Source organism: Coregonus clupeaformis, chromosome 28 (genome assembly GCF_020615455.1).
Source record: "Coregonus clupeaformis isolate EN_2021a chromosome 28, ASM2061545v1, whole genome shotgun sequence".
NCBI classification, from domain to species: domain Eukaryota; kingdom Metazoa; phylum Chordata; class Actinopteri; order Salmoniformes; family Salmonidae; genus Coregonus; species Coregonus clupeaformis.
The window spans coordinates 32,516,608-32,530,323 of NC_059219.1; the positions used below are offsets into that span (position 1 = coordinate 32,516,608).

The window sequence follows — 13,716 nt, forward strand, 5'->3', positions numbered from 1 at the left end:
CTCCCCTCTTCTCTCCTAATGCTGTAGTAGTAGTAGTAGTAGTAGTAGTAGTAGTAGTAGTAGTAGTAGTAGTAGTAGTAGTAGTAGTAGTAGTAGTAGTAGTCGTAGTAGTAGTAGTAGTAGTAGTAGTAGTTGCTGACCCTCTCCTCTCCTCTCCTCTCCTCTCCTCTCCTCTCCTCTCCTCTCCTCTCCTCTCCTCTCCTCTCCTCTCCTCTCCTCTCCTAATATAATCCATTATAGAATGGTAGCAGCTGACCCTCCTTACTCCTCTCTCTCCTCTCTTCCAGCTGGTCCCTCTGTCAGGCTCACAGTGTCTCTTCTCCCCCCATTCTCTGAGCAGCTCTCCGGGGGCTCGGCCACACTGGCCTGCCTGCTGAGCGGCTACTCGCCCTAGGGGGCGATGGTGAGCTGGGAGGTGGACGGGGCGGAGGTGAAGGAGGGGGTCCTGACCACCACAGAGGAAGAGAAGGGCAGCCGCTACAGCCACAGTAGCACCTTGACCCTGAGCAAGGCACTCTGGGTAGAGGGAGAGGTGTACACCTGCAGGGTTGCCCACCACGACACCAGTGATTCAGCCGCCTTCCGGAGAAGTCACTGTAGTGTCTAGAAGCCATTGTAGGGGTCTAGAGAGTCACCACATGGTGCTAGTTCTGGAAACATTAGTGATTTACAGCTGAATGTTACAGTATAATAGTGAAAAATATCAGTAGTGCTGTGTGCTAAATGAACTATTTTGAGATTAAGTTGTGCTTTGACAGTGGCGGCTCCTGAAAAAATTCTCAGGAGGGGCAATTTTTCTGATGATTTAGGTGACCTACACACATTTAAAAAAAGATATGTCCAGCAACAACATGAAGACAGGGGCAGCATATAAGTCAATACCAGAAGCATTTATTGACTGATCTCAAAAGTGTTGGCTTACCAGGGTTGGTGGAGCCCTCAGTTTCATCTTTGCCTCGCAAAGCTAACTCAAACACTCCGCAAAACTTCACACACTGGATTAGCCGGCTGAGGATGTGGCGGTTCTTGCTAATGTCGTAGTAAATATATTTGTTATAGTGAATATGGAATATGATATGTTGAGTAAAATGTTGTGCTAAGATCTATTTAGGTCAGGAGCTGGTTATAAGTTCTGTTCCTATCCAATAACAATGGACAAAAGGGTCCTATCTTGTCAGCCTTGTCAGCAGGTGGCCAAGGACAACACCCACGCCATAGGCCTCTCAGTTCTTCCAACTCACGAGTTCTTGCTCTGAGGACACACACACACACAAACACACACACACACACATCATCACTGTTAAACACACACACACACACACACACATCATCACTGTTAAAACACACACACACACACACACACACAAAAATCCCCTCTCTTAGGCTGAACATTTGAAGACAGAGAACCCGACTCAGAGCCAATGCAACAGTGACAGTAGCCTGCAGGGGACCTCGCCCAACTCATCAGGACCAATCAGAAGATCAGAACTACTAGATTGAACCTACTTCATTTATTGCATAAAATGTCTGCACACAATGTTTCGGGGCTCTCTTCAGATAATAATAATAATAATAATAATAATAATAATAATATGCCATTTAGCAGACGCTTTTATCCAAAGCGACTTACAGTCATGCGTGCATAAATTTTTGTGTATGGGTGGTCCCGGGGATCGAACCCACTACCTTGGCGTTACAAGCACCATGCTCTACCAGCTGAGCTACAGAAAGTGGATACTCATGGATGCGCATTGCAATTGTAAAATGTCAACACAATTGGAGACACCACGTCATTTTTGGAGACATGTTATTGACAGTAAACTATTGTAGATGCGACTGCTAACTAACTAAAACATTTTAGCTGGCTAGCTAATCATCTTAGCTAAATGTGGGGCAAACAATTCAGTTATTTACCGTTAATTTGAGGGATTGGGGTGAAGGAAATCGAGTTACATAGTGATACTTTACGATATACTGTATTGACAATATCGCAATATTTTAGCGCTAGTTGGCTGTACCTGCACCAAAACACCATTATTGTTCCTTCATAGCTTGTTCTCAATCTTTTCACATTGGGAGCCAATTTGTTTTCAGCACTTTTATTTCCATGACTGATCAAAACTCGTTCTCATGGCTTTCTGATCCCTCTGCAACAGACATATGGTGCGCAATAAAATCACAGTATCGAATCGCAATACGTATAGAATCATGAGACTCGCAATGCTGATGCATATATCTTATCGTGAGGTTCCTGGCAATTCCCAGCCCAAGTTCATTTGCCACAACAAATCTCTTCGCTAGCAAACGCGATGTCTTCTCCAAAACGGCAATGTGTCTCCAGCAATGTTTACTTTTTTGACGTTCTATGGCATCTCCACTTTCCAAGCATATATGACCACATGTAATATTTTGGTAAGTGATGCAAATAGTGAACTATGTAGGGCCAGGATGTAAAATATATGTAGCTGCAGCAATTTCTCTTATCTGATATGGTAAGTAATGGGGCTTAATTTATAGCTCCTTAAGAGTTTGACGAACGGGTCCGTGAACGCGATTCCAGATATATTTACCTCTGAATAAACTGCCTTTATTACACCATATCCACATCCAGTAAACTTGTGATTATCAACACTAACCTCATCGTTGTGGCGGCGGACAGCTAGCCTGTATCCCTCGTCATCCAGTTGAGTGAGTGGCAATGTCTTTTTCGTTCGTACCAATTTTTGGAAAATCCTCGGGTGTAGGACTTTCCGCCTTTAGTAGAAACCTGTTGAATTATTAAATTTGGTCTGGGAGGTCCTAATTGTTTCGTTGCCAATTTATCTTCATTTGTTCGCCGACAAAAAGGAATTTCTTTCAAACAATCCACTCTTTTCTCAGTTACGTTCATGGTTACGTAACGTATGACGAAAGCGCGTAAGTGCAAGCCCACAGACACCCATTGAGATTGTATTGAAGGCTCTGAAATTTGAAAAAATAGATTTTACATGGGAGTCTATGACAGAAGTTCTGGGCGATTTTCAATCTGACTGAAATCGCCCCAAAAGGGGGTGGAGCCATTTGAAGCACGACTTTAGCCTGATTCGACATTTAGTGGCAGTGTGGCACTGTGGCAGATCAGACGTATAGATTACAACACTGATAACTACTGTTGCCGTGATATAATTGATTAGAAAAAAAATCCCTTCCTTTTCCCGTTTGGCAGTGCGTCGCCCATATCGCCCTATTGAACAGGCCGTCCCTGTGCTTTGATTGAAATATAACCCCAAGAGTTAATTTAATCATGATTCCAGTGATCACTATCTCATGAACAGGCAGCACATTTCATACTAATTTATATAAATCAGCTTCTTCCATTATTTCAGCATGTTTTGTAACATAATTAAAAGGGCATCTGATCCAACAAATACTCTGCAATCATTTCTACAACTGAATTATCCTGTTATATACTGTAGCATCAATACCAGTGATGATAATTAGTGATATTTGATAATAAACCTCTAAGATCTGTTCTCAGAACTCACACTGCAGAACCACCCAGCCCTGTCTATGTAAATCTTAGTTTCACTCCCACAGCTACCAGTCTAGCAGTTGAACAGTTTCACTGCCTGAAATACCCTGGACTGGGCCAGATGTGAGGGAGTGGACTGGTTTTAACCTCTATGGTGAATTCAGGGAGGGAGACATAACAGATATGGCATAATGTAATTAATGACAGATAAAATAGACATGATACTTTACGTAGATAGTGTATATAGTGTACATGTCACGTATGCCTATGGCTCTAGTTAGACCTTTTCCCTAATGTGTGCTTTAATTAGAATGGATTTATTTCGAGGTGCTTTAATATTTATTTATTCCTATTGTGTGCTGTGTTTTGGTTTCTTTCTTATTTACTTATTTGATTGACTTCCTTTGAACTGGTTAACACCTTTTGAGTGCTCTTCTCGTTGAGTGAATGAGGGAATGAGTGTGTTAGTTAGGGACCTGAGCCACGACCCCCACATTTGAGGACTATTGGGGTTAATGAGCTGCCCCTGCACAAAGGCAGCTCTCAGACAGTGTTCAGGAGATTCAAGCCAGCAACGGGATAGGACAGGTGCCACAGGCTGTGCTCAGCCACACCACACCACTGCTGCGTCTGGGGAGAGGAGACCGGATGAGTGTGACCCTGCTCGGGAAGAGCCGAACGGAAGACCCTACTTGGGATGAAGAGCCGAACAACGTGTGAGTGCGTACCAATGGTTTCCAGTATGATGACGTTACTGATGAAGCTTTCTCTGCCCTCTCCAGATGTGGCCTGCTACGACAAGACCGCTGAAGTCACGACTACCGCATCGGAATCCCATGATGCCAATGCTGAAGTTACGAATGCTCCATGACAAACAACTATGGACTCTAGCGTGTAGGCCTATGTGGTGGCCAGTCCTTGTGTTTTGTTCTGTGTTGCTTTTATCCTGCAACCCCCTTTTTAATATTGAGAAAATATATTAAAGAGCAATTAACACTGTCTGTCTGTGTCTGTGGTTTTGGGATTGAAAGAACTTTGGTTTTTGACATACAAGTGTCTCATGTATGTCTCATTCACAGATCTAACGGTCAGTAACCTGCACATCAAAATAGTTAATATAATGCTAGATGATCACATCAATATTTGATTGTGAGGTGCATATGGGAACTTGTAATACAGGGCTGAAATTAAGAAATATATATATAATATCACATTTTGTACTTCTTATGGAGTACTGGTATTGTGGAATTATGACTGGTATTGTTTTAAAATCTTCAAATAACTTTTATATGAACTTTCAGGTCATAGCAAATATAACCAGTCACAACCACAGAGATCCTATTATATTAAACAAAAATATAAACGCAACATGCAACAATTTAAACGATTTTACTGAGTTACAGGAAATCAGTCAATTGAAATAAATGAATTAGGCCCTAATCTATGGGGAGCCAGGCCCAGCCAATCAGAATGAGTTTCTCCCCACAAAGGGGCTTTATTACAGAAATAAATAATCCTCAGTTTTATCAGATGTTCGGTTGGCTGGTCTCAGACGATCCCGCAAGTGAAGAAGACGGATGTGGAGGTCCTGGGCTGGCATTGTTACATGTGGTATGCGATTGTGAGGCCGGTTGGACGTACTGCCAAATTCTCTAAAACGACGTTGGAGGCGGCTTATGGTAGAGAAATTGACATTAAATTATCTGGCAACAACTCTGGTGGACATTCCTGCAGTCAGCATGTCAATTGCACGTTCCTTCAAAATTTGAGACATCTTTGGCATTGTGTTGTGTGACAAAACTGCACATTTTAGAGTGGCCGTTTATTGTCCCCAGCACAAGGTGCACCTGTGTAATGATCATGCCGTTTAATCATCTTTTGACAAATAATTTGTGCACAAAATGTAAAATAAATAATGTTTTTGTGTGTATGGGAAATTTCTACTATCCTTTATTTCAGCTCATGAAACATATAACCAACACTTTACATGTTATGTTTATATTTTCAGTGTAAATATGTCATTCTATGGTTACAACCATGATGATTATGACGATGATGGTCATGTGACCTGAATGATTGCTTTCTAACAACATTGTCACGTCTGACTGAGTGAGGTTTTTGCACGGCTCTGTATCACTGTGTGAACACTGGACCACTGTGGTAACTCTTCAGCCTGGACTCCATTAATGGTCAGAATGAAGTCACTCCCAGATCCACTGCCACTGAATCTAGATGGAGTCCCAGACTGAAGTGTTGTAGCATAGTAAATAAGGAGTTTAGGAGCTCCTGCTGGCTTCTGTTGATACCAGGCTAGACAAGGGGGACTACAAGCAGGAGGCTTGTTAAATCTACCGGTACATCCTAAAGTGACTGTCTCCGTGGTGTAAAGCTTACATTTCAGGAGTTTCAGTCACAGTGATCTGTCCTCTGGATTCTGAAAAATAGTATAAAACATTTACATGAATTACATTTTACATATGGTAATGAATCATTCTGAATATAAATAATAACATTGATGTACACGTCGATGGAATAAATGTAATTCATTTTCAACAATAATTTCTGAAAATGTTAATCTTGAAAACGGAAAGCAAATGTCCAGATGAAGATGGTGACAAAAGTAATGTTTTTTTGGGGTTCTGTTTTCATGAAGGACAGCTCTCAGTCATGAAGTGTTAAACTCAAAGGGCTATTAACACTCTTAGAGCAGCAGGTCAGATGAATTATGCAAATTAATGTTTCAAATCTATTTCAGTTTACAAGTAGGCTACCATCATTCAAATGTATTTTGTCCTGTATTAGCTAGCTTTCATAACATCAAACAGAAACGGTTTACACAGATCACTAATGTATGGCAACTTTTATGTCACACCAGCATTATATTTTTATATAATGAACTGTTTGTTCACTCATGCTTGGTCTCTCATGTAAGTTCCTCTAATCAGTTAGTGAACACTTCTCTAAACTAAAGCTGGTAGGATTCCTCTGGTAGTGTTGTCTGTCCTCTGTGACTTTACCACCATCGTTAAATCTGAGATCAACATCTTTAATAAAGGAATATACAACATGGATCACTATCACTACTGCTGCTGCTGTTGTCTTTCATATGGACAATATGGAGGAATACTAGCAACACTGGATCTAATGCTGGACTGTACCTACAGACTAGGAGAACATCTGATACACAGAAGAAGGAAAAAATACTAATATCTGGATTTAAGATACAATTTATATTTGTATTATCTAGAAACAGCTTATATGAAGTGTTTGTTCTACCTGGAAGATGTTAAAGTGTATTAGTGTTGATGATGATTCTGTATGAGTGATCTTCACTGTAACAGCTGCAGCATCACAACACAGAGAGGTTTTGGTACCAGCAGTAATAGGGATTGTATCACTGTGGTGGACTTTTGGTAGCGGCACCAGACTTGATATTGGAAGTAAGTAAACACAAAATTAACTGTTTTATTCACCTTTTGATGTGGTGAGTCAATATCTCTATTAAATGTGCCTCAATATTGAGGATTTTTTTAATTACTTTTTTTAGGAGATTTTTTAAATAATTCACAAGGCCTACACATACTATGGCCAATTCGAATATTAAATGAAATTACATTTAATCAAATTTGACCTGCATTTTTGAAAGATGGAAGTGATTAGCCTACATTTTAGATTGGTTGTATGAATAAACATAATGCGCCTAGTAGGAAATGTACAAGAAAGTAGGTTTTGCTCAATGTTAAGGTAAACTAAATAAAAAACACTTTATTTCAAATTGAGTAGATTAAATCTTTTTCTTAACAGTATTCATACCATAGTAGAGTTACTTATTTGAACCACATTCTAAAGAAATTCAGCTTGCCACATGTGCAGGAGGTTTTTGTACGAGCAGCAATAGGGATTGTATCACAGTGGAACACTTTTGGTAGCGGTACCAGACTTGATGTTGGAAGTAAGTAACAAGCTCTCTTTATATTTCATTCTGATAAAATGTGATATCTACTTTCCTAAACTCTGTCTACGAAAATATTGCGATTTTACATATTTTACTTTCTAAAAAATATAGTTATTTCTATTACTTTTGACGAAGCCTTCTTTCAAATAACATTTTATTTAACCAAAATGTTAAAATGTAGGTGTTTATGGTCTGGTTTGATGGATTGCAGAGTATAATTCTAGAATGATAACTATTTAATAATATTGAATATAGTTGTTGCATTGTGTATTACTGTTTGTGTGCGATTGTTGATCTTTAATTCTCAAATATTTTTGGTTAAATTTAGCTTTTTAATGAGCCTTCTTTCAAATAGATATTTATGGAGTCAAAATGATAAATTGTACGATTATTTGTATGTCTGATTTGTATATTTCCTAATTCTGATATAATAACTATTTAATAGTATAGTATATAGTATTCATCATTGTTGAATTGTGTTCATGGTAGACTTCACTCTTAGTGTGAAGACAAAGGGTCTCAGTTATGTTTGTAACCTACTTCATGATGGAACATGGGTGGTATGTGATGAATATACTATGAATATGAGTTGGCTATTCTGATCAGATCCATTCATAAACAATATCTATATGACATGTATAACTGACATCGTATGACTTGTAACTCTAGTTATTTAACCACTTTATACTTGTTAGGTTCATAAATCTGCTTTGTATCATATTACTTTAGTGTTTTCTCCACATCTTTTAAACTATCTAACTTCTACATTCATATTTAGAGGTCACTTTATTTTGATGCGTACTTTGCTGAAGATAATATCTTACTGTAGCTATACTTGATGTAGTTACTTAGTTGATGATTTTTGTTTGTTCCAGGTAACAGTGCCCCCACCCTCACCGTCCTGCCCCCCTCTAGTGAGGAGCTGTCCAGTACAACAACAGCCACACTGACGTGTATGGCCAACAAGGGCTTCCCCTCAGACTGGACCATGAGCTGGAAAGTGGATGGGACCAGCAAGAAGCAGGAGGCCAGTCCCGGGGTCCTGGAGAAGGACGGCCTGTACAGCTGGAGCAGCACCCTGACTCTCACTGCCCAGGAGTGGACCAAGGCAGGAGAGGTGACCTGTGAAGCCCAGCAGAAATCCCAGACTACAGTCACCAAGACCCTGAGGAGGGCTGACTGTTCTGGGTAGGACCCCTCAGTCACACACCCCTGTGGAGAGAGGATGCTGGTTCCTCTGCTTTGACTCTGTTCTGAGATCAGATGTTCTCTGTCTTATTGATCACTGACATGTAGACTAACAGGGGGCTTTGCTTGAGTTCATGTGTCAATCCTCTCTGTAGACTGAGGTTGTATCAGTGTTAGATTTGATGTGTTTATTTTGCTTTGATGCTTTGATTAATAGATGAAAATAAAAAAAATCCTTTGGAAAAAATATTTTCGTTGTCTCTTTCAATAATTAGACTTAGTCAAATGTTGAATGATATAGAAATATATTTGTAAAGCCGTATTTGTAAAGCCGTATTCACAGTTTCTTTGAAAATGATCAGACCTAAATGTCATAGCTTAGTTATTCACTTGAAAACACATTGTCATCAAACTGTAGGTCATAGTAACACAAGATACTACAATGTTTACAGATTAACAGGAGAGGTCTAGATACTACAATGTTAACAGATTAACAGGAGAGGTTTAGATACTACAATGTTAACAGATTAACAGGAGAGGTCTAGATACTACAATGTTAACAGATTAACAGGAGAGGTTTAGATACTACAATGTTAACAGATTAACAGGAGAGGTTTAGATACTACAATGTTAACAGATTAACAGGAGAGGTCTAGATACTACAATGTTCACAGATTAACAGGAGAGGTCTAGATACTACAATGTTAACAGATTAACAGGAGAGGTTTAGATACTACAATGTTAACAGATTAACAGGAGAGGTCTAGATACTACAATGTTAACAGATTAACAGGAGAGGTCTAGATACTACAATGTTCACAGAATAACAGGAGAGGTCTAGATAATACAATGTTAACAGATTAACAGGAGAGGTCTAGACACTACAATGTTAACAGATTAACAGGAGAGGTCTAGACACTACAATGTTAACAGATTAACAGGAGAGGTCAAGATACTACAATGTTAACAGATTAACAGGAGAGGTCTAGATACTACAATGTTAACAGATTAACAGGAGAGGTCTAGATACTACAATGTTAACAGATTAACAGGAGAGGTCTAGATACTACAATGTTAACAGATTAACAGGAGAGGTCTAGACACTACAATGTTAACAGGTTAACATTAGAGGTCTTTGTTGAAAAGGTTTTTGACCTGCTTGATTTATAGACTTAGTTGTCCACATAATATTAGAAGTATCACAGCTTCAAGATAGTCATAGAGTCTTCTCTACCTCCAACCCTCTGGGGACAGAGTGAACATCTGGTGACAGTGCTGCTCTATTCTGGGACAAGCAGAACCACCCAGCCCTGTCTACGGAAATCTCAGTTTCACTCTCACAGCTACCAGTCTAGTAGTTGAACAGTTTCACTGCCTGAAATACCATGGACTGGGTCAGTGTGAGGGAGTGGACCGGTATTAACCTCTTTAGTGGATTCAGGAAGGGACACATAACATATATGCCATCAACAAGTTATCTGAATTGCTGTCTAGGTATGGTAAATCTGAACTATTCATTTTGGGTGATTTTAATATTGATTGGAGGATGCCAGTGTCAGATATTTGCTCTGAGCTAAACCTGTCTCAGCTGATAACTGACCCTACACGGCCCAATCCTAAAGATCAATCAAAATCTACCCTGATTGATCTAATCTTGACAAATTCGCCAAAAAAATATGTTGCTAGCAGAGTGTTCCCACTGGATTTTAGTGAGCATTGCTCAGTTGTCTGAGTCAGAGATGTGAGAATACATCAATCTCAGCCTCGTGTCTCACTAAGAGGAACTTTAAAAACTTCAGTGAACAAGCTTTTTTACATGATCTTTATTGTAGTGACTTTGATTTTATCTCAGCTATCTCTGAACCTGATTTAGCGTCAAGCTTTTTTGTAAATGTCCTCAATATGTAGATAATCATGCCCCCTTCAACACTCTGAGAGTTAAAGGTACATCGAATTCCTTGTTCACTCCTGAATTATCCAAAGTCATTTGTAATACGAAATGTTGCCTGGGTCAAGTCCAGGAAAACAGGCTTTGGCCCGGATTGGCACTATTTAAGGCAACTGAGGAATCAATGTGTAAGACTAATCAGAAAGGCTATATCTGATTATTATGTAACCACTCTTTCTGATTGTAAGGGGAATCTAGTTAAATTTGGGGAAACTGTCAAATCTCTGAAGGGTTGCACTTCCTCCTCTCTGCCCCAACAAATCTATTTGGATTATGGCCCCATTACAAACACAAATACCATCATTGATGCATTTAATCATCACAAACGCTGATTTGGGAATTTTGAAGATTGACTTGGAAAATGGTAGTGAAGTTTTTGTATTTTGGCAATTCACAGAAAAATAAGTCCTTTGTGCCTTACTTGCTATAGATACCAAGAAATCCTCAGGGGCTGACCAATTGGAACCGGGTCTGCCCAAGGCCTTGCCTTTGGCCTCTGTGGCAGGCTTCTCCTCCTCCCCGCCACTTTGATCCGATGCTGCCGTTGTGCCTTGGCAAAGCCACTTTTATAGTATCCATCATACTATCAGCTACCTACAGTGGGGAGGACAAGTATTTGATACTGTCACGCCCTGGCTCTGGGGACTCTTAAATGTTGAGCCAGGATGTGGACTTGTTATGTTTAGTTTTCATTGGGTCTGTTCTAGATCGTTCATATCTATGTTGGCCAGGGTGGTTCCCAATCAGAGACAGCTGTAGCTCGTTGTCTCTGATTGGGGGCCATACTTAGGCAGCCTTTTGGCACTTTAGTATTGTGGGATCTTGTTCCGTAAAGGTTTGTGTTTTGTTAACCTCATGACTTCACGTATCGTTTTGTTGTTGTTTTGTTGTTGTGTATAGTACTCATTAAAGATGTACGTTTATCACGCTGCGCCTTGGTCCGCTTCTTATAACTATCGTGACAGATACATTGCCGATTTTGCAGGTTTTCCTACTTATAAAGCATGTAGAGGTCTGTAATTTTTATCATAGGTACACTTCAACTGTGAGAGACGAAATCTAAAACAAAACTCCAGAAAATCACATTGTATGATTTTTAAGTAATTAATTTGCATTTTATTGCATGACATAAGTATTTGATACATCAGAAAAGCAGAACTTAATATTTGGTACAGAAACCTTTGTTTGCAATTACAGAGATCATATGTTTCCTGTAGGTCTTGACCAGGTTTGCACACACTGCTGCAGGGATTTTGGCCCACTCCTCCATACAGACCTTCTACAGATCCTTCAGGTTTCGGTGCAGTCGCTGTGCAATACGGACTTTCAGCTCCCTCCAAAGATTTTCTATATCGGTTCAGGTCTGGAGACTGGCTAGGCCACTCCAGGACCTTGAGATGCTTCTTACGGAGCCACTCCTTAGTTGCCCTGGCTGTGTGTTTCGGGTCGTTGTCATGCTGGAAGACCCAGCCACGGCCCATCTTCAATGCTCTTACTGAGGGAAGGAGGTTGTTGGCCAAGATCTCGCGATACATGGCCCCATCCATCCTCCCCTCAAGACGGTGCAGTCGTCCTGTCCCCTTTGCAGAACAGCATCCCAGAAGAATGATGTTTCCACCTCCATGCTTCACTGTTGGGATGGTGTTCTTGGGGTTGTACTCATCCTTCTTCTACCTCCAAACACGGCGAGTGGAGTTTAGACCAAAAAGCTCTATTTTTGTCTCATCAGACCACATGACCTTATCCCATTCCTCCTCTGGATCATCCAGATGGTCATTGGCAAACTTCAGACAGGCCTGGACATGCGCTGGCTTGAGCAGGGGGACCTTGCGTGCACTGCAGGATTTTAATCCATGACGGTGTAGTGTGTTACTAATGGTTTTCTTTGAGACTGTGGTCCCAGGTCTCTTCAGGTCATTGACCAGATCCTGCCGTGTAGTTCTGGGCTGATCCCTCACCTTCCTCATGATCATTGATGCCCCACGAGGTGAGTTCTTGCATGGAGCCCCAGACCGAGGGTGATTGACCGTCATCTTGAACTTCTTCCATTTTCTAATAATTGCGCCAACAGTTGTTGCCTTCTCACCAAGCTGCTTGCCTATTGTCCTGTAGCCCATCCCAGCCTTGTGCAGGTCTACAATTGTATCCCTGATGTCCTTACACAGCTCTCTGGACTTGGCTATTGTGGAGAGGTTGGAGTCTGTTTGATTGAGTGTGTGGACAGGTGTCTTTTATACTGGTAACGAGTTCAAACAGGTGCAGTTAATACAGGTAATGAGTGGAGAACAGGAGGGCTTCTTAAAGAAAAACTAACAGGTCTGTGAGAGCCGGAATTCTTACTGGTTGGTAGGTGATCAAATACATATGTCATGCAATAAAATTTAAATTAATTACTTAAAAATCATACAATTTGATTTTCTGGATTTTTGATTTAGATTCCATCTCTCACAGTTGAAGTGTACCTATGATAAAAAAATTACAGACCTCTACATGCTTTGTAAGTAGGAAAACCTGCAAAATCGGTAGTGTATCAAATACTTGTTCTCCCCACTGTACCTAACTGTTAACATTAGCTAAATTCCATCCAAATGCTCGGTGAAACTTTTTTTTTTAATCGTAGTACGTAACTTTGAAAGTAAACCTAAACGGTCAAATTGACCCCGCCCTTCTACTGTGATGGCCAATCAATCGTTTTTTTTCAACCTGTAAAATGGGTATTAAGTAGGTATGATGCGTGCAAGGGAGTTGCATGAATGAAGCATACACAACAAATGGGCATGACGGAGGGGGCAGATTGTGGGACAGAATAGGAACACAAAACTGAGGGGCCACAATATTCCAACTAAGTGGGCATTGCCCCCTTTTGCACCCTCGTGGTGCCGGGACTGGTTTCAGCGTTGTTTTCAAATCCATGGACAGCGTCCCTAGAAACCAAGGATCTGGAACTGTCAACCAGCACTTGGGTAGTTTTGCTTTTTACATGGCAGTCAATACGAATAGAACTAACGACCAGAGAATACCTAAAACGTCACTTGACAACCAGTGTTAGTGGATGTAGCATCACGTTTTGTAGAAAAATGTATGGTTTGGGAAATAATCTAGATTTTTAATGCT

At 40.4% G+C, this 13,716-nt stretch overlaps 1 gene segment (V, D, J or C); it reads left to right on the top strand.

Moving 5' to 3' along the window:
• Positions 1-8,903, top strand: part of LOC121543925 — a 133,079-nt gene extending 124,176 nt beyond the window's left edge. Inside the window, 1 exon segment of the C gene segment in view lies at positions 8,342-8,903. Coding sequence covers positions 8,422-8,658 — 237 coding nt within the window.
• Positions 8,904-13,716: the final 4,813 nt, after the last annotated feature.